This window comes from Pristiophorus japonicus, chromosome 15 (assembly GCF_044704955.1).
Source record: "Pristiophorus japonicus isolate sPriJap1 chromosome 15, sPriJap1.hap1, whole genome shotgun sequence".
Lineage (NCBI taxonomy): Eukaryota > Metazoa > Chordata > Chondrichthyes > Pristiophoridae > Pristiophorus > Pristiophorus japonicus.
Window position 1 is genome coordinate 62,558,248 of NC_091991.1, and position 21,624 is coordinate 62,579,871.

General features: G+C 42.6%; 1 protein-coding gene across 1 annotated transcript in view; it reads left to right on the top strand.

The window, feature by feature from the left end:
* The window catches only part of LOC139281547 (ninjurin-2-like), a 240,650-nt gene extending 224,201 nt beyond the window's left edge, over positions 1–16,449 (top strand). The window contains exons 2-3 of the mRNA XM_070901712.1: positions 15,064–15,295; positions 16,310–16,449. Coding sequence (XP_070757813.1) covers positions 15,064–15,295; positions 16,310–16,449 — 372 coding nt within the window. The remainder of the gene's footprint in view (positions 1–15,063; positions 15,296–16,309) is intronic.
* The last annotated feature ends 5,175 nt before the right edge of the window (positions 16,450–21,624 follow it).

The window sequence follows — 21,624 nt, forward strand, 5'->3', positions numbered from 1 at the left end:
CACAGTTTAGCCCCAAATTCAACCCTCATCTTGACTGCTCACTGCGGCCAAACCTAGAAATGCACAAGCCCAGAGTTCTCTTTGAGTTCAGCTTCAAACTACACATTTAGTCCAACGTCAAGACTACCCACTTCTGCAACATTACCAACCTGAGACCCTGCCTTACCTCCAACACCATCAAAGTTCTCATCCATTCCTTCATCACCTCCACGCTCAACTTCTCTAACTCTCCTCACCAACCTTTCAACCTCCATCCTACACAAACTCCAACTTATTTAGAACTCAGCTGACCACTTGTTATCCTCTGTTAAGTCCAGTTCATCTGACACCAGGGTCCTTGCTGACCTGCACTGGCGATTCAGTACATTTATTTCAAAATTGCCAATGGGCCTTGACGAGTCTCCCTCTCCAACTTTCTCCAGCTTTACTTGCACCTCCGCTCTTCTGACTCTCATCTTCTCTGTGTTTCTGCCCCACTCTGCACTACAGTTAGAGGCAGAGTCCTAAGAATTCTATAATTCTATTCTATGATTCATCATGCCCAGCACTCTTAAACTCCCTTTCTAAAGCTTCCACCTGCCACATCTCTCCCCACTTTCAAAAGCGTCGGCAAAACCGACTTAAACTTGCTTGAGTCTCTCGTCTGACTCCCCTCTCAAATATCTGCTATGTGTTTAGTCCATTTTTGTTAAGCATCTTATAAAATTTCACGATGTTAAAGGCAATATATAAGTACAAGTTATTGTTGCCATTCTGCTAATTTGCCATTACATTATTTGTGCTTGACATCATTACAACATTTATCTCTTACTAAACAAAATAACTTTGCTGAACACAGCTGTGATGCTAGTATTGAATTATCTCAGTGTGACCATTTTAGAGCATCCTGGAGTGGCTCAGTGGTAGCACTCTTGTCTCTGAGGCAGAAGGTTGTGTGTTCATAGCCCCACTGCAGGAATTGAGCACCTGAAGTATGCTTATACTTCAAAGCAGTAAGGAGAGAATTCTACAGTGTTGGAAAGGAACTCTTATTGGACCAGGCATTAAAGTGAGGAAGGGAATTCTCCCAGATTTTGGCCAACACTTAAACCTCAACCAACACCATCAATAGCAAACTATCTGGTCATTTAATTCATTGCTGTTTGTCGGGCCTTGAGGTGTGCACATTGTTTGTTGCATTTGTCTACAAAGCAACAGTGACTACACTTCAAAGATAATTTATTAGCTGTGGTGTGCTTTGGAACATCCTAAATTCATGAAAGACACTATATAAATGCAGTCCTTTGTTATAAACCAGGAACAGAGAGAGGAAATGAAGAAAAAACTTGCATTTATATTGCCCCTTGTCCCACCCCAATGTGATTCTTAACCAATCAAATACTTTTCAAGTGCAACATGGTGGTCCATTTTGTGCACTGCAATGTTCCACAAATAGCAAATGAGATGATTGACTAGTTGATTTGGGTCTTTTTTCAAAAATAAACAAAATAAGCTTGGGCAAATTCAACCCAGTTCCTAATGGCACAAGGTTACTGTGCCAAACTATTCATAATTTGACACTATATTAACAACCACATTCAGAGAAGCTTCAAGGAAGTATATTATTGAAATTGGTAAATGTACTCGGCATTCGGAGCTGCCTTTCCAAAGTTAGAGGTTTAGGCACATTTTTGAGCAGTCTGGTCTAGATCTTGCCATGTTGCTCCTGATCCGAAAGTGCTTGATAGTAACATTGATTGCAAAATAGGAAAACAAACCACGTCCTTCGGGCAGACATCCTTTACCTCAATGAACACACACACACACACACATACACACAAAAAATCATTAAAAAAAAAATAAGCAGGCTTAACTTTGAGGGAGCTATAATTTATATTTTCAAGGTTGAAATAGACCGCTGACTTTCAATGTTACAATATCTTATAGGACATGAACAATAGCAAACCCCTCAGTATAATGAGGGAAATGGCTTGGCATCTGAGCACTACATGATAACAAGATTGGTGTCGATTTCTAAATAGCTCTATATAGAAACTAGAATTATTTATTGCAGTTCTTATCCTATTACCAATCTACATCCAATAAGACGCAAAAAACCTCACGGAAATAGTGAAGAACCAAGGGTCTAGCGAGAATGAGGAACTGAAAGAAATGAGTATTAGTACAAAAATAGTACTGGAGAAACTAATGGGTCTGAAAGCCAATAAATCCCCTGGACCTGATGGCCTACATCCTAGAGTTTTGAAAGAGGTGGCTATAGAGATAGTGGATGCATTGGCTGTCTTCCAAAATTCCATAGATTCCAGATCAGTTCCTGCGGATTGGAAGATAGCAAATAAGAACATAAGAAATAGGAGCAGGAGAAGGCCAAAAGGCCCCTCGAGCTTGCTCCGCCATTTAACACGATCATGGCTGCTCTGATCATGGACTCAAGTCCACTTCCCTGTACGCTCTCCATAACCCCTTATTCCGTTATCGTTTAAGAACCTGTCTATTTCTGTCTTAAATTTATTCAATGTCCCAGCTTCCACAGCTCTCTGAGGCAGTGAATTCCACAGATCCACAAGCCGCTGAGAGAAGAAATTTCTCCTCATCTCAGTTTTAAATGGGCGGCCCCTTATTCTAAGATTATGCCCTCTTGTTCTAGTCTCCCATATCAGTGGAAACATCCTCTCTGCATCAGGATTGGTCAGAAAACAGAGTGTAGGAATAAACGGGTCATTTTCGGGTTGGCAGACTGCAATTAGTGGGGTGCGGCAAAGATTAGTGTTTGGACCTCAGCTATTCACAATCTATATCAATGATTTGGATGAGGGGACCAAATGTAATAAATGATACAAAGCTAGGTGGGAATGTCAAGCCCCCTCATAATCTTATTTGTTTCGATAAGATCACCTCTCATTCTTCTGAATTCCAATGAGTAGAGGTCCAACCTACTCAACCTTTCCTCATAAGTCAACCCCCTCATCTCTGGAATCAACCTTGTGAACCTTCTCTGAATTGCCTCCAAAGTAAGTATATCCTTTCGTAAATATGGAAACCAAAACTGTACGCAGTATTCCTGGTATATGTAACCCCGCTATTTAAGGAAGGAGGGAGAGAGAAAACGGAGAACTACAGACTAGTTAGCCTGACATCAGTAGCAGGGAAAATGCTAGAATCTATTATTAAGGACGTGGTAACAGGGCACTTAGAAAATAATAATAGGATTGGGCAGAGTCAACACGGATTTATGAAAGGGAAATCATGTTTGACAAATCTGTTAGAGTTTTTTGAAGTTGTAACTAGCAGAATAGATTTGGGGTACCAGTGGATGTGGTGTATTTGGATTTTCAGAAGTCATTCGATAAGGTGCACACAAGAGGTTATTAAACAAAATTTGGGCTCATGGAATTGGGGTTAATATACAAGCATGGATTGAAGATTGATCAGAGAACAGTGTGTAGGAATAAACGGGTCATTTTCGGGTTGGCAGACTGCAACTAGTGGGGTGCCGCAAGGATTAGTGCTTGGGCCTCAGCTATTCACAATCTATATCAATGATTTGGATGAGGGGACCAAATGTAATCGATGATATAAAGCTAGGTGGGAATATAAGTTGTGAGGAGGATGCAAAGAGACTTCAAGGGGATATAGCCAGGCTAAGTGAATGGGCAAGAACATGGCAAATGGAATATAATTTGGAGGAATGTGAAGTTATCCACTTTGGTAGGAAAAATAGAAAGGCAGAGTATTTTTTAAATGGTGAGAGATTGGGAAATGTTGGTGTTCAGAGGGACCTGGGTTTCCTTGTACACAAATCACTGAAATTTAACATGCAAGCAATTAAGAAAGCAAATGGTATATTCGACTTTATTGCAAGAGGATTTGAGTATAAGACTAAAGATGCCTTCCTGCAATTATATAGGGCCCTGGTGAGACCACACCTGGGGTATTGTATACAGTTTTGTTCTCCTTACCTAAGGAAGGATATACTTGCCATAGAGTGAGTGCAATAAAGGTTCACCAGACTGATTCCTGGGATGGGGGGATTGTCCTATGAGGAGAGATTGAGTAGACTAAGCCTATATTCTCTTGTGTTTAGAAGAATGAGAGGTAGTCTCATTGAAACATACAAAATTCTTACAGGGCTTCTATGTTTCTATGCAGGGAGGATGTTTCCTCTGACTGGGGTATCTAGAACCAGGGGTCTCAGAATAAGGGATCGCCGATTTAGGACTGAGATGAGGAGAAATTTCTTCACTCAGAGGGTGGGGAATTTTTGGAATTCTCTACCCCAGAGGGCTGTGGATGCTCAGTCATTGAGTATATTCAAGACAGAAATTGATAGATTTTTGAATATTAAGGGAAGCAAGGGATATGGGGGTAATGCAGGAACGTGGAGTTCAGGTTGAAGATCAGCCATGATCTTATTGAATGGCGGAGCAGGCTCGAGGGGTCGAATGGCCTACTCCTACTCCTAATTCCTATGATCTTATTCAGCAATCTTTAGAACTCTCCAGCATTAACAAGCATTAACAGCCTTATAAGTTCCAACTGTTGGATTTTGAAGCTGGGATTTGGTGGATGAACCAGTATTTCACAAGAAAAATTAGCTGTTGTCTTCCAGATTGGTTGCTACTCACAACCTCCAATCAGATCACTTGGAAGGTTGGACTGGAAGCTGTCAGGACTATTCAGTGAGGTGTCATTTTATCCCATTGTGCAAGAAGTTGAAGCTGAGATGTTGGAAGATAAGCTGATGGTTTCTAAGAATCATAGTTACAGCTGTTTTATTTAGTCCTTGATCAAATATTAATTATATACAACAAACAAGCTTCAAAAATGCGATTTTTAAAAACTCTTCATTTTCCTCACAAACACTGATGTCTTATGTGAAGATTCATACTGGTTGGAGACCTTTAAAAAAAAATAAGGAATATGTTCCCTGATGTGAAAGGATTATTTCACTTTATATGATCAATACTATCACTGCACTTACAAAATTCCCAGGTCGTGTAACTACAATGGGGAGTAGGATTAGAGTGGAGATGAACTTTAAAACATATGCTTGGATTGCCATGTTTGGAATTTTCCTGCAGTGTACATGTGTGATGGGTGAATTGCAGCATCTGGTTATGTTCTGTAACTTTGAAAGTTGTTTTCAGTCGTTTACTCACTCATAATGTGGTCACCAAGGTTTACTCCCCACACCTGTTCCTGCAAACCATGTTTTTTTGAGTTTTAGCTTTTAATAAAAAATAGTTTCAGTGTGTAAGGATTTTTATTTTAAGTAAAAAAACCTTTCCTGCAGGGCCAAAGAGCATTACAGACTATAATTTACTGTTGCCGATAATAGCTAGGAATGCTTAATGCATTCATGTGACATTCCTCTGACAGCTATTTTAATGGAGACATTACCCCATTTATTTTAAATGGCTAATGGCTGTTAAAATTGCAGACAGAGCATTAAGCATTTGTCTGCTGGTACTGTATCACAAAAACAGTCATTTCTAGCCTCATTCTGTTTTTGAAACCGTAAGACATATGTTTGGAACGTGCATCAGCATGGAAAAGGGGATATTTAATGCTTTGATGCACCCTGTCATCATAAATCAGTTCAAAGGTTTTGTCTTGGTGATATTGAGTCCTTCTTAGACCTTCTGAAGCTACTTAAAAATAAAAATTGTTTAAAATAGTCAAACCAGAAGAGTGTCAATTGAGATGACCACTTGCCTGGCTCTGGGCTGCCTTGGGCACTGGACGGTACAATAGAAGCCATTTTTGTCTTGTCGGTTTCGGATGCACTTCCAGTTGGGATTATTGTCGGTGTATGTTGCAAAAGATTCCAATTCACAAATTAACTTGATGTAACTGGGGTTAGATAGCTGATGAAGGAACTGAGCCCTTTAAAGTTGTATTGATGTCTGATTGATTTACATATTTAAATTACTTATATTTCCATGTTGAATTATTTTTGGCTGGAATGGAAAAATTACAATAGGCTCCAAGATGTTGGAAAATTAACCAAAAAATGTCAAAAAAACACATTTTTGGTGGGGTGGGGGAGTGGAGAAGGGGGGAGGAGGGTGGGTTTAGATACCCCATGGAAAATAAATGTATTGCCTTTAGTACTCACATCCCATTTCTAAATTCATCACTGTTGCAAACTGCTTTTGTGTTGTTGAGTATTTTTTGTTGCTGTAAGTGCCAGCTGTAGCTCAGTGGGTAGCACACTCACTTCTGGGGCAGAAGGTTGTGGGTTCAAGTCCCACTCCAGAGGCTTGAGCACAAAAATCTAGGCTGACACTCCAGTGCAGTACTGAGGGGCTGCTGCGCTGTCGGAGGTGCCGTCTTTTGGATGAGACATTAAACCGAGGCCCCGTCTGCTCTCTCAGGTGGACATAAAAGAATCCATGGAACTATTTCAAAGAAGAGCAGGGGAGTTATCCCCAGTGTCCTGGCCAATATTTATCTCTCAATCAACATAACAAAAAACCAGATTAACTGGTCATTATCACATTGCTGTTTGTGGGCACTTGCTGTGTGTAAATTGGCTGATGCATTTCCTACATTACAAGAGTGGCTACGCTCTAAAAGTACTTCATTGGCTGTAAAACGTTTGAGATGTTCGGTGGTTGTGGAAGGTGCTATATAAATGCAAATCTTTCTTCTTTCTTTAAAAGTGACTGAATGTTTGGCTTAAGTTATGACAAGATCTATTTCTTTCTTGTCACAGGCACGAAAGTCTAAGTTGCCTTTTGTGGGCAATGCCAAAGTTTGTGAAGCTGTTGAGAGCTTTGCTATTTCTCTGGGTTGTATATGGGCAACTTTCCTCTGCGACTCCTGTTACTGCGCAGAAACTAGTCACACAATCATCTGCAGAACATTTCCTGAAAGATGCAGACCTATGATATCACAATCATTAACTCTGAACAGCTGCCATCTCACATTACAGGCGCTAGTTGTACCATGTTCAGTGGTTCGCGGTGTGAATAATGATCAAGTGCCCTCCACATTTTCATGGTGCTTTTGTGAGATTACTGCTGAGGTCCCAAAGAGTGGGCCTTGTCAGGCTGGCTGTGAGTCAAAATGTAAATTAGCTGGGACTTGCTAAGATGAATGACCAAGAAGATGTCGTTTTTAAGAGACATATATGGCCCCAAGTTTCCACATGATTTGCTCCTGATTTTTAGGAGCAACTGGTGTAGAACGGAGTATCTTAGAAATCGGAATTCTCGTCATTTAGTTTGCTCTAGTTCTAGTCAGTTAGAACAGTTTCACTTTGGAACAGAATTATTTTTTCAAAAGGGGGCATGTCCGGCCACTTAGGCCTGTTTTCAAAGTTTCGTCACTGAAAATTTACTCCAAACTAACTTAGAATGGAGTAAGTGAAGATTTTTGTACGCTCGAAAAAACCTTGTCTACACTTTAGAAAATCAGGCGTAGGTTACAAATCAGGCGTAGGGAATGGGGGGGGGGCGGGGTTTAAAGGGAAGTTTACAAACATTAAACACTTCAGTTTTACAAATAAAGATCCATCATCAATAATAAATACATCAATAAATCAACCAATAAATCAATCAAAAAAAATTTATAAGAAATAATTTTTTTTTAAAAAATCAATAAATAAAACATTTTCTACTTACCGACTGCAGCACCGGGAGCCCTCCAACAGCGTGCTGGGATGCCCCCCCCCCCGTGTGTCTCTGTCAGTGTGTGTGTGTGTGTCTCTCATTCTCTGTCTGTCAGTGTCTGTGTTTCTGACAGCGAGGGGAGGGGGAGGAGGGGGGTAGAGGGAGAGAGGGGGGGAGCAGGGGGAGGGATGGGGGAGCAGGGGGAGGGATGGGGGAGGGGGGGAGAAGGGGGAGAAGGGGGGGAGAAGGGGATAAAGGGGAGATGGGGGGGAAAGGAGATGGGGGAGGAGAGGAGATGGGGGGGAAAGGAGAAGGGGGGGAAAGAAAGGAGAAGGGGGGGAAAGGAGAAGGGGGGGGAAAGGAGAAGGGGGAGGGAGGCTGAACGGGCCGGGCCCGAGACTTCGGGCAGGGCCCGTCCCCAGCACCAGATAGGTGGCGTTGCGTCGGGTCGGAGGAAGCGCGGGTCGGGGGGATGGTGGGAGGGAGGTCGGTTCGGTTTGGGTCGGGGGGAGAGAGGGAGAGGGAGGTCAGGTTGGGGGGAGGGAGGTCAGGTCGGATCCAGTCCAGGGGCGGGGGGTGGGGGGGGAGTGGGAGTCGGGTCGGGGTCGGTGTCGGGTCCGGTCCGGAGGCGGAGGTGGGGGGGGGGGGGTGGGAAGTGGGAGTCGGGTTGGGTCGGTTCCGGGGGCGGCGGGGGGGAAGCGGGAGTCGGGTCGGTGTCGGGTCCGGTCCGGAGGCGGGAAGCGGGAGTCGAGTCGGGTCGGGAGGAAGCAGGAGCTGGCCGTGGGAGGAGCCTTATTCACGCAGTCCCAGTGAGGCCATTCGGCCAGGGCTAGGAGCTGCGTGCTTCGGGCCCCTCCCACACAGTTTTGGGCGCCTGGAGCTACTGCACTTGCGCGCCCACTGTAGCGCGCATGTGCAGAGGTCCCGGCACTGTTTTCAGCGCAGGGACCTGGCTCCGCCCCCTACAGCTCCTGCTGCGCTGCGCCGAGGGCCAGAGGACCTGCAGTGAGCTGGAGAATCTGGAGGTTTTTTAAGGCGCACTTTGTGGCGCGAAAAATGGGCGTCCAGGTCGGGACTGCGCCGTTCTAGGCGCGGCTCGAAACTTGGGCCCTTAGTGAGGCCTGACAGATTTACATTTGGCTTGAAGCCATCTGTGCAAGACCCACTCTTTCGGACCACAATGGTACTCGCACTAAAGCACCAATAATTTGTGCAGGGCACTTGTGGTCATTATGTACACTGCTAACTGCTGCCAGCACAAAGTCAGCTCCAAACAGGAGACAAACATTGAAACGCTACAATTTTTTTAACCTTAGGATTCAATTAATGTCCACAAGCCACTCAAGCTTTTTCACTTAATAACATCTTCCAAACTCCTGAACTACATTACAGTCTTCAAAGGCTTCCAGGTGTCTATTATTCTATGTATAAACCATCTGAACCCCGCGATTAAATTCCAGCCTGTAATCGCTTTTGGGTGTCCATTATTCTCTGTTTAATGCTATGTAGCTTCTGTTCCTTATGGAAAACACCTCCAAATACATTCCAGACACTCTCCAGAATCTTCCATGTGACTGTAAATAACAAGAGGAGAATTACACACAATTTGATGCTCCCCAGCTGAAAGAAAGCATACTGCGGATTAAAGGGCATAAACTGGCAAGAGTAAAGCAAGCAGCAAAAGGAGGAATAATTGGCCTTGTGCCATTGTTCCAGTCAGAGTTCAGGAACATTATGCAAATTGAGATGTAAAGATCCATTTAATAAAAATTACAAGAAGTTTTTAAAAATGCATTGGCGGAAACAATAAAATGTGATTGATTTTGGAGCCAAGATCATTGCAGCTGTACGGTGGAGTTGGCCCTGCGTGCCCATGCAATAATACAAACTATTGAAGAACACTGCGGGGGACCTCTGATTGACTGTAGCTTCATTTATTTAAAGAGAATTTGGACATATTCTGTTGCCTTTCAAACTTCATCAAGAGGAGTGTGTGTTTCTAGAACTAATACAGGATTGCTTCCTTACTCCATTTGTCAGACAACCAACATGGTCAACAGCTATTCTGGGTGGAAGTGGGGAGGCATCTATGATTCAGTGATTATCATATTATCATTAGAATTAAAATGCTTATGCAAAAAGGACGATGATATGAAGCTATTAAGAGAGGCTTTAAGAGATTATACTTTGAGTGAATGTAAATGGATTTTGGGCTGGATTGAAGTGCGAGAGATAAAGAACAGTGTCCTAAATTACCCGTTTCCTGATTTTGCCGCACAGTGCACATCCATATCTGAGTTGGTGGTGGGGGCTGGCAACCTGTTGGCATGACTCCAACAAAGCTGTTCTGTCTCCGAGTCTAAGGAGCAAGTGACCTGGGGGTGAATACCCCTAAACATTTTTTGTGTGGAAGTGTTCAGCCTCTGCTTGCTCTCCCCTCACAGCTGCATGTTTGAGACCAGGAACATGCCATGTGATGGAATGGCCACTCCCTGATGCTAAGTGTCAGGACTCTCACACAATGGCCTGGATTTTGCAGTCAGTGGCGAAGGAACGTGCTCACCATTCACTATGCTTACAGTTGCCCACAGACGTTTTACGGGCTTTTGAGCAGCAGCTTGCTGTCATTGGGCGTCTGATCCAGTGCGGTGCCCTCTGCAGGAGATCTGGGGCGTGTGTGAGTCAGGAAAGCAACTGTCTGGCTCTTCAACCAATCAGATTGAAGAATCCTCACTGAAACATGCAAAGTCTAAACCAGGAAGTATAAATTAAAATATTTAATTAATTGTAAAATCATGTACAGAAAGCAAAGGGAGGGAAATAAATTTGGGATTAAGAGAGAGATAGAAGAGACAGAAAGAAAAAGTAAAAAGAATTATTTTAATTTTTAATTTTTTTGAAATCTCCAACAATAATTAAATTCTGAAGGAATGAGACTCTGCACTTGTAAAATTAAATTTTCATTGCCAGATAGGCTGTTTGGCAATAATTAAGGCTTATCATGCTGTTAAAAATTCACCTGCTCCTGAATGCACCAGCTCTAACTTTTTTCTGGCATGTTTAGTGGGTAATTAGTGGGTAAGTACAGCAACTTCATGCCCATACATGAATTTCAATGCCGAGTCTATTGCTGAGTGTAGCGCAGCTTGTGGAGGAGAAGGGCAAATGAGACAGCAACGTCCAGATTTCTGTGTTTAACTACCCATGTGCGGACTCCGGAAGTTGCTGTCCGATTTATCCCTCAATCAGCATATCTAAAACAGATTATCTGGTCATTAGCACATTAATGTTTGTGGGAGCCTGCTGTGGGCAAATTGGCTCCCGTGTTTCCTACATTACAACAGTGACTATACTTCAAAAGTACTTCATTGGCTGTATAGCACTTTGGGATGTCCGGTGTCATGAAAGACGCTATATAAAAAGTCTTTCGTTTTTTTCGATGATGCTGGGATTTAAATGTGTTTGTGGCTTGATAAGCTAAAGTCAAGACACTATGAAAATAAATTTTAACAAGTCTTAACTTGTTTCATATAAATGGGACTAAAGGAACATTGTAGGCTTAGCAAACATTTGTGGAACTACTTTATTAAATGTGTATATATATATATGTTGAAAAATGCACAATCTTCTTTCTGTTTTTGATGTATCCAATGCCATCTAGTGGTCATTGTTGGAAATCCATCCCAGCCTCTGACTTTTTTAACACTGAGTCACTCTCCACTGAGGCATAAAAAGCAAATACTGTTGGTTAGATTGTGTCTGGATTATGTCAGACAACACATGGATTACTTTCTGATAATAGTCTACCACCATCAAAAAGAAGTCTCACCCTTTTTATAATTTAAGCTGGTCACAAATTGCACATGGCAGACTCTGCTGAATTCTGCAGAGCCTGCACTCCCCACGCTCAGATCCCACATTCACCTCTGACCTCTGTGGCATGCACATGTCTGGTGTCTCACCCAGCAAACATCCCTCATTGAAACTATCTACATCCCCAGCTGGATTTCTTTGGGGAGGTGAGAGAAAAGGCGAATGACGGCATGGGTGAGGAAGTGGCTGGTTCAGCAGAGGTGGAAGGCCGTTCACCTCTTTCTCCCTCCTCATTCCAGTACCATTTTGCTTTGGGTTATCTAGAGGAGAAAAAATAATGAGTTATAACGTTATGTGGATACTGTGGTGGTTCCTCTGCAGCACGAGAAAGCTTGATTTTTAACCAATGCTGAGTTAGCCAGACTCAGCCAGGGAGAAATAAGGGCTGCCATAGTTGGTCTTGGTGTACCTAGGTCAGACACTGGAAAGTCAGCCAATATTCCCACTCTTGAATGCCGTCCGCCAATGACTCTTGCTCAAAATGCGGATGTGTGGACAGGCCTGGGCTTGGTTGTGAGGCCTTTGTGGAAAATTGCCCGAGAACAGTCAGTGCCCACATTCACACATTGTCACGGCACTGAAGGGCATTCATGCCTATGGAACGGTAGCCAAAGTTGCATCACAGCACTCAGGGCCGAGGTTCATACATAAAGAATGGCACTTGAGCAAGGCATTGAAGGGCACCCAGCACTGTGGGACTGAACCCAGTAAGGAGTCAAACACCTTCAGGGGTGAAGGGGAGAAATTGTTGGGAAAAGAAGCAACAAAAAAAAACAAGAAGTAAAAAGATCCACTTGAATTTCAAACTAATATAAGATTAGTGCTATTTGTGCTTTGCAGAGAGTCAGTATTTTGAATCTGGATGAATTGAGCGGACTTTAGCTGCATGTCTCCAGCTACCTGCAGCCTTCCACCATCCCCTGGCACCACATGAAACTGCAATAGACATGATAGGATTATTAATGTATTTGTCATTCCAGCTAAAATGGAACCAACTGGATTATAACGCAGCAGATTCATGCTTCTTTGTTGCATTTTTTAAATGGCATCTCATACATTGCATTCCCAATTAAAAAAGTACAGAATTCTGCTCTGAAATAAAAATAGTAAATGCTGGAAATAGAGTCTCAATTCAGTATCTGAAAGAAAACCAACATGTTAAAGACTCATATGAGAATCCGATGAAATGTTGCATTCAATTCAAATGAATGCTGACCAAACGACTGTGCATTTCCAGTATTTTATTTGTTTATTTCCAATTTCCAGCATTCAGGGTTTTTTTTTATCTACATCATCCTTGAGTTATTTCAGTTGAGCTGATTGTTACATTCCTGATGTAGCACTTCACCGGAAACGAGCTGATCTGCCTGTCCCCACAGGCAGGATCAGATAAATTTCTTTTTCGGTATCTGTAACAAAATAACATGTAACTACACAAAAATGTAAGATTATGAAGAGTATTTTAGTTTTGGGAGGGAGATGACTTGTGTGCTTTTCAAATGAGATGCATCTCTGTAGTTCTGAGTTGGTATCAGTTCACAGTACCACATGGAGCACAATTCAGCATTAATTGGCAATAAATTAGTGGCAGAACCTAAAAGGATGTTAAAGAGAGAGACGTGATAAAAAGGAATTTCAAATAAAAAGCATGATCCTCTGGTGATGTCACATCATCACTAATTACTAGAAAATGCTCCATAAAAATTGTGACCTTTAACCTCTCAGCTGTAGAATCGAAATAAAACTAGTGTCTGAAAGCTTTGCAGATTCCATTAGAGTTTATTAACAAGCAGCAAGACTGTAGATAAGTTGTTTACAAAAAATATTTCCATACTATTTCTAATTTTGTACAGAATTGCTTCTCCTTAGGCCCCCTTAACATCTGGAAATATTACAGGTGGTGCCTAGCTTCTGTAGCCAAGGGCAACCAGTGGACAAACAGTACTTCTCAAAGACAGAAGCAGCGGGGAAACTTGACGTTTCTAGGACAGTGTTTCTCCACCTCCTCATGCTTTTTATTTCTGTCATGGAAAATGCACAATGTCGCACTGGTATATTAAGGGGTGCTTTTTTCAGGTAAGGTTGAAGGAAGATGGCAGTCAGAAGTGAATTGCATCTGAAATATGCTGTAGCCTTACCTGGAGAACTCAAAGCGGTTGCCGGGTGCAAAATTGAAAATACTTCTGTTCTCAAAAACGTATTCACCCTTACTCTAAAAGCTGCCAGTTCACAATGAGAGAAAAATAACCTGTGGAACAAATAATATACTGGGAGCAATGGATTGATCTGAGTAAGTTACATTCTGTAATCTAATTGTGATCATTCAGATAGTCTAATTACAGTATACTAATGGATACCTGGATGTTAAAGGGGTTCAGCTAGTTTATATCAGTTTGTATCTATCTATATCATGCAAAATTATTCTATTTAGTAACATTTCCTGTGGCGCTTTCCTGCCACACATATTTCCATCACACCTGATTGAGTCTTCCAAGAATGGCCACCCTCCCCTCCCTCTAAGATTTGTGGCACTGTGACACCCCATTTGGGACTCCACAATAGGTGACATCTTCTCCATAGACCCACCCACTTTGAAGATGCTGAAATTGGACCACAGACTCAATGTTGCATGCTTCCACTGCATTGCCAACTCTCACACTCGCCACCGAACAAAATTGAACTCTCATCCGCTGAACACAAATTCGGCTCGGAGACGCCCCTCACTCACACCATTGAGCAAGATTTCAACCTCCCTCCCCTGCAGCCCCCCCCCCCCACAGCAAGAATTCAACTCCCTCCACCCCCCACCCCCATGAACAAGATTTTGACCCCCTCTCCTGCACCCCCACCCCCCCATCTCCCCTAACCACTGGCTTCATGTTTCATTCCAATTCACCACTAGTTTCCATTACTTTCCCCTAACTCCTCACTGGCTGAAGTAACCCCTCGCAGGCTACCCCTACATTGCTTCATTTCCCCTGTCACAATAATCCAACCAACTCCATTTCTCATCCACAGCACCCCCCAAATGTTTTTAAAAAACATTTTAGTAAACTGCAGTATTTGGATTTTACACTTCGGAACGCAAGTCCTTTCTTCTTACTTCAGGTGTGATCTATTGTTTTATTTTCATCCAATTAATAAAGTATGGTGCCAGAGTATATCACAGGAGTTGTAACACATTAAATGTGGCAGACAGGAAGTACAGGGTGGGTTGACATTCCTGTATGGGTGGATGGGTTACTGAGCTAACAAAGTTCTTTGATGTGATCTGATGCTGGCTGTTGCTATGGTGCTTTATTGGTAGATTGGGCCTAGTAGGTGATCCGTAGGCCTGGTTTCCGCTGGTGCCGTCTGCCTCAGGGCAAACCAATCTTAGAAAAGGGGCCTCAAACAAACGTGGGTAAAGGATGCATAATTTATGTCTCGACACGGACCCCCGATGACCACCCCTCCTGGTGCCAAAAAAAATGAGTGCTGTATGGACCAATTTCGAGGCCAAAGAGTCACCATGATCACTGGGCTGTTTCATCGTTTGTCTAACATAACCTTTTTTCTTATATATGTTCCATAGGGTGAGAATACTGTTACGAGACTGATGTCTTCACTCAACTTCAACCAATATGCCACAATAAAGAGCATGGCAGAGGGCTTGCTGGATGCTGCCTTATTCTTGTCTAATGCAACACAGCTGGTCACAGTTATCGAACAAGGACAAGAATATAAATACTACATTGCTCTTATTTGCCTGATTAGTCTCTCTCTCACAGTTCAGGTTGTGACTTTTATACTGCTTATTTTTATTGGTAAGTAAATCTATTTCTTCTACTTATTTCCATATATTGACAGCTGATAACCTCATTAAGGAACTGGATGAGTTTAGCAAGCCTGACTACACGAGGGTGCTGCATTATCAGCAGCAGATGTAGAGTTATTTAATTTCAGGGGGAGGTTCAACAGGTATGTCATTTAGAAACTTAGGCCTAGAAATTGGTTTAGGCCTGTTTCTAGCTGCCAGAAGCTGGTGGCCCGAGGCTCACCTGAAATTGGGCTTTGGGCCTCATTATAATAATTGGTGGTGGGTTGCTGGTGCCTCCAAAGGCCCGAACTGTCGGCCAACTCATAGGAGGAGCTAACTGATTTTCCACCCTCCCCAACTGACAAGCTCCACTCAGGTGCTGGTTTGTGCACACGGCTTGCCGGATGCATGTTACCCTGTTACCTCACAACAGTAACCACGAGCATGTAATAGACACACTTCACTTGCCGATTACCCATTTTGTGCCAAACGTTAAAATCGACACCTTTACCATTTACTAGAATCAATTTCAAACCTATAAAAGTATAGAATAAAAAGAACATCACACCGGGTGACCCTTTATTAATGCGCCCTGATTCATCACTATCTCATGAAAGAGGAGTGGTAACAGGGTTTTACCTGTATGATAAACTGCACAGTGGACCCGCTCTATGTTGATGTCTTTGGAAGCTATAAGTCTGTTTATATTGAGAGCAAGTGAAGCATTTCATGCAGCTTAATCAGTGATACAGCCATAAAAATGTCTGTTACTTTAGAGAATGTGTTAATGTTTAGAGACATTTTACAGAGAGGACATTTTTATATATTTTATCTGTTACTGATGTGTTGCAGTAAAGCTTTGGCATAGCGGAAAGGGTGTTCTATATTATGATTCTCACTCAATGATGAAGCTCTATGTAGTATGTGCTACATTATAGTATGTATTAGATGGTCATGGCAAGAACTAGTGTTTTTAGCCAAAAATGTGCTTAATGTCTTCATGCTGATGATTTTTGCACAGCAAAAACCAACGTGAATGAAGTTGAAAACCAGAAAAAGGCCAACCTGTGGAACAAAATTGCCACGCTCCTAGTCGGGGCCATTGTCCTCCTGAACATATTTATCACTGCATTTGGGGCAGGGAACAAAGAATCACGATGACCTAAGCAAGTCCAACAACATCGTACAGGAAGATTTGAGGTGCAGCATTTTAGAATCTCCAAGATGACGGCTACATTCCTACAGCAGTATTCCAGAACGTGTCTGTTGCTTTGTAATTCATTTTTTAATAATATCTTTTGTATTTGTAATTGGATGTATCCCACATGGGACTGGCTTTTAGACTAAAATGTATAGCTATTTTGAAAGGAAGCTGGTCATTGCCTTGTTAACTAAAGACTCATGATTCTTAGGCTTCCTGGCTTACAATTACACTGGCACAGTATTAATATTTATTCATACCAAAACTTTCTTTGTAACAGGCAGAGGGATACTGGAGGCTCAGCACTTCAAACTAACAATTGCTTTGTTTACACTTGTCTATTGACACCAGAGTGAACCTGTGTTTTTTTTTCCGCTCAGCTTGCTTACTATTAACATCTTCCGCTTAGGTTGGTTCTGGGCGATAAACTAATTGGGCAAAACTACAGTACATACTAGTGTTTGCAGAGCAATCTAGATATAGGTGCATTGTTAAAAAGCAATATGGATTTTCCACCTCTTACCCAGATGCGCTTACAATGAATCTGGATGATGGTTAAACTAACATCCTAATATTTATTCAGATTTCACTCCTAAGTCTGGTGTATATCATGCAATATATGTGAATTTATTTGTAGCTAGAATTCTGCTTTTTGTTTATTTGTTTTAAACCTGTCAACACCTCCACTAGAATAATGGACAAGGAATTTCAGATGAACATATTAAAGCCCAATTTTAACTGGGGGCAGTAGTCATGTGGGCGGAGGATGAGGTGGGCAACAAACTGTTCCGACCTTGGCAGTGTGAGTCACGGAGGATTTTAACTCCTAGGCCACATCTGCATAGGCCGAGGCAGGTTCCTGCCTGAGACCAGCGGGAAGCGGCAGCTGGCTGGCAGACGGAAGCCAAATGTTGCACGGCCGGGAACCATAGGAATGGTCTGCGGAACACATAAGTTGCCAGGAGCGGGTTTGGAAGACGGAGCAGGGGAGTCCGAAACTTTCCTTATGAGGCTCGTTGGAGCGTTCCTGCTCCTTGGATCCCAGAAGCAAAGCCAAGAAGTCGACCTCTTTCCTCCAGGTGGGACTGGTGGGAACGTCACAATGGCTTCCACACACGGGCCTCTGCTTAAAAAAAAGCATTCGTGCCCTTCGTGTCATCAAAGGATCCAATCAGTTTCCAGTGGCTGTCATTTGAACCACTTCGGCGGGAATGCCCCACATACTACGTTAATTACCTGTCCACGCAGATCCGCCAGGCTGATAGGCAGGGTTAAAATCACCCCTAAGCATTTTGATGCTATTAGCTTACAATGTAATTTCAAGGCCGAAGTGTTTAAAACCTTGGATGGACACATATATAACTGAGTGATTACAAGGCAGAAATGTGATGGATTCAGTGCACGTTCAAAATTATTAACGGAACCCCAAGTATTGACTATGCACTTGAAATCACTTTGGCATGTCATTGTTTTCATGTACAGGTAATATGCATTTTCATTTGTTGATTTTTTTAAGTCTGTTGTTCCAGCGGTTCACCCATATATTCCATGACATTGATATGTAACAGCCTTCATACTGAATGTCTAAACATTGTAAACTATATGATCGCTGCAAGTCTATCTTTAAATTGTTTGCAGCTGATTTGGAGGAGGGGTGAATATTATGTGGCTAGTGTGTATTCTATTTTGCTTTTTATAATGGTTGCTTAGCGAAGAATTATAAAGGTACCTATATTTAAAGTGTGATTCACTGAATCCGTGAGAAAATGACAAGCAAATAAAAATAACTTGAGGAAGTGAATCGCAGTTATTCCAGAACAATAACCCTCATTCCAAATAATATTTGCTTCATTTTCACCCATTTATGTAAAATATAACAAATATACCTTGCGATAAGTGGCGACTATGACAGCTACCCAACCGAGGGATTCAAATGCAAAGCACAGCTCCCTCATGTTCACAGCTGTTGTGTTCAGAATAAATCCACAGGACTGTCTTGTAAGCTCAAACTGTTGTGACCTTAGTCTCTTTATTTAGACTCCAGAGTGGAGAAGCAGCATAGTGAATCACTTTTTATACCTGCTTGCCCCAGGGTGCATAGGTGACCCTTAGGTCTCCCACAGGTGTGCCCCCTAGTGGCAAGTCTTACATATTGGTGAGGTTTACATACATACATAACAACAGCCACTACCTGAATACCACTCACAGGAAACAATACACTGCACTCATTTGCTCCCAATTTATATTTGGGTTCATGACAAAGGATGAGCTTGGGAAACGATGAAGTTCTCGATATTTATGAAGCTGGATTGAGTATGTTGCCCAGGAAGTTAACACACAAGCTTCCCATGATTACAGTCACCCTCCCTCCCACCAACCCCGCCCCCACCCCTCACACACCCATACATCCCCTCTGCCCCCTCCCTCCCACCAACCCTGCCCTCCACTCCTCACATACCCATACATCCCTCCTGCTCTCTCCCTCCCACCAACCCTGCCCTCCACCCCTCACACACCCATACATCCCCCCTGCTCTCTCCCTCCCACCAACCCCACCCTCCAATCATCACACACCCATACATCCCCATCCCTCCCACCAACCCCGCCCTCCTCACACACCCATACATCCCCTCTGCCCCCTCCTGCCCACCAACCCCGCCCTCCACCCCTCACACACCCATACATCCCCCCTGCTCTCTCCCTCCCACCAACCCCGCCATCCACCCCTCACACACCCATACATCCCCATCCCTCCCACTAACCCCGCCCTCCACCCCTCACACACCCATCCATCCTCCCTGCCCCCTCCCTCCCACCAACCCCGCCCTCCACCCCCCACACACCCATACATTCCCCCAGCTCCAGATCACTCATACAAAGCCTACATTGATTGGATTCAGACATTATAGCTGCACTAGGCTTTGGACATGCAATGAAGATGTCTGCATACTATGCCAGTAACTAAATAGGATTGGAACATCACACCTCCAATGGATGGTCAGGAATCAAATACTTCCATTTTTTTGTGTATGAGTGATATGGGTGCAATGGTGTACAGGTTGAAAACACTCCAAGTTCTGATACCTCTCTCCTTCTTGCAACAATTTTTCTTTTCCTCACCCAGATGAGGGTCGTTCAACCTTTTTGGATAAAGGGGCTGGATACACATGTTGAAAACAGTAACATCCCTCCGACCCCCCCCATACACAAAAATACAAACCCACATGCATAAAACTTGTAAGACTCCATAGACAAAAAGAGGTGGGGCTGCCCGTATATAAAAAAAAGTGGCACCTCCCACATGCAAAAATTGAGACTCCCATACACAAAAAAGATCAAACTAACGGCCCCTACACAAAAAATGCAAGACCTTTATGTGCAAAAACATGGCATCGCTCACACAAAAAGCCAGACTGTTAATACACAGATGAAGGCAGATCCTGATACAAAAAAGGGAAACCCGGTACACAAAAATTCCACGTTCCTAATCACTCCCAGTCTTCCTCTTCCCAAAGCTTGAAAACTAGGCACTTTCAAAATTAGGTCTTTTCACATTCCATGTTGGAGACTGATAGGTGAAAGAGACTGCTCCCTAATTGATCTAAATTCACAAATCAGGGAGCAGCCATTTCTAACCTCCAGGCCTGGGAGTTTAAAACACTTTAGTTGAGATATTCGCTGATCCTTGCTTCTTCCCTTACAAAATGCATATTTCAAATGCAGTTTTGGCTCCCATTGAAATGCGGCATAGTTGAAACCTGTTTTGTGCATTGCTGGAAAAGTTGGGGCTGGATGACTTTGAGCTACACTGACCAGAAAAATTCCAGGCTCCCTAGAATAGACAGTTCTAGTTGGGGTTAAGACACATTTTTTGCGCAATGTGGAAGAAGCATTGTCCTGCATCTAACTAGTGCTGTGTCCTGAACTTGAAGCATGCCGATAATTGATGCCTAAAGTGCAAAATGTTCGATTCCCCAGCATCACTCACAAAAAATCGGCCAGAATATAAATCTTTTTTAAAAGGTTAAAAAGAAACAAAAATTTTTTTAATTTCATAACAATGAGCAAGCTGGTAAGACACGTAGCAGCAGTAATGGATAATTTGATATTGGAAAGTGGCATCAGTTGTTATGGTGATGGAGGAGCGGATACTGGAGGGAGAGAGCGATAGTTTTGGTTATTGCAAATCTCACATGACGTAATCTTCTGCACATCTGACCTGCATCGCTGGGACATACAGCTCCTGGATATACTCATGATGGTACACACCAACATTGTGTCAAAAGACCATTTCTTAGGAGGAAAAGTCTTTTAACTTATTGTAACTGTTAAATTGCACAAAGTGTTATTCTCATACAGTACATGATTTCTATGGTTTACCGATTAGTATTAATATATTGTCTTTTAAATAACTGGAAGTGTATTCTAAACAGTTTTTATATTCTATTGTGCAGTTATATTTTATACAAGAATATTTAGCTATAGCTATTAAACAGGTTGCTTATATATACCTCTTTAAGAGCTGAATATTATTCTCAATATTGGAGAATTTTAATATAACTTTTAACAATAAAATAATTAATGATTAATTGTTGTCATCATTGTGTTTCTCCTTGGATGCACACAAATTAGACAAGATTTATGGTTTCACATGTCAGCATCATCCCCTCATGCACCTGGATGGACTTTCAGGCCCAGCATTGGTGACAGTGTTGGCCAGGAGTTTCCTCGGAGCTGCTTCCACTCTGCCACTGTACCTTTTCTGGAAGTATGGTGGGAGCCCCATTCATGGTGTTGTTCCATAGTTACTGTGGCAAGAGCAAATCCAATATCTATCCAAGTCCAGTGTCTCAAATTGCCATTTGTGCATTATTGGGTCCATTAGGACAATTAGGTCAATATCTTAGCAAATGGGTTACCTGCTTATGTCCGCTGCAGCTCACAAATATTATGCAATAATGTCATCCTACCTTAACTAGGAAACAGAAGCAGTTTTCTCAACGGAACCTACTCCCTAAACCTCTCCGCCTCGCCACCTCTCTTTCCACCTTCACAAATTTGAAAACCCAATGCTTTGACCAAGCTTTCAATCATAAAGAAGGAAAGACAGACTTGCATTTATATAGCGCCTTTCA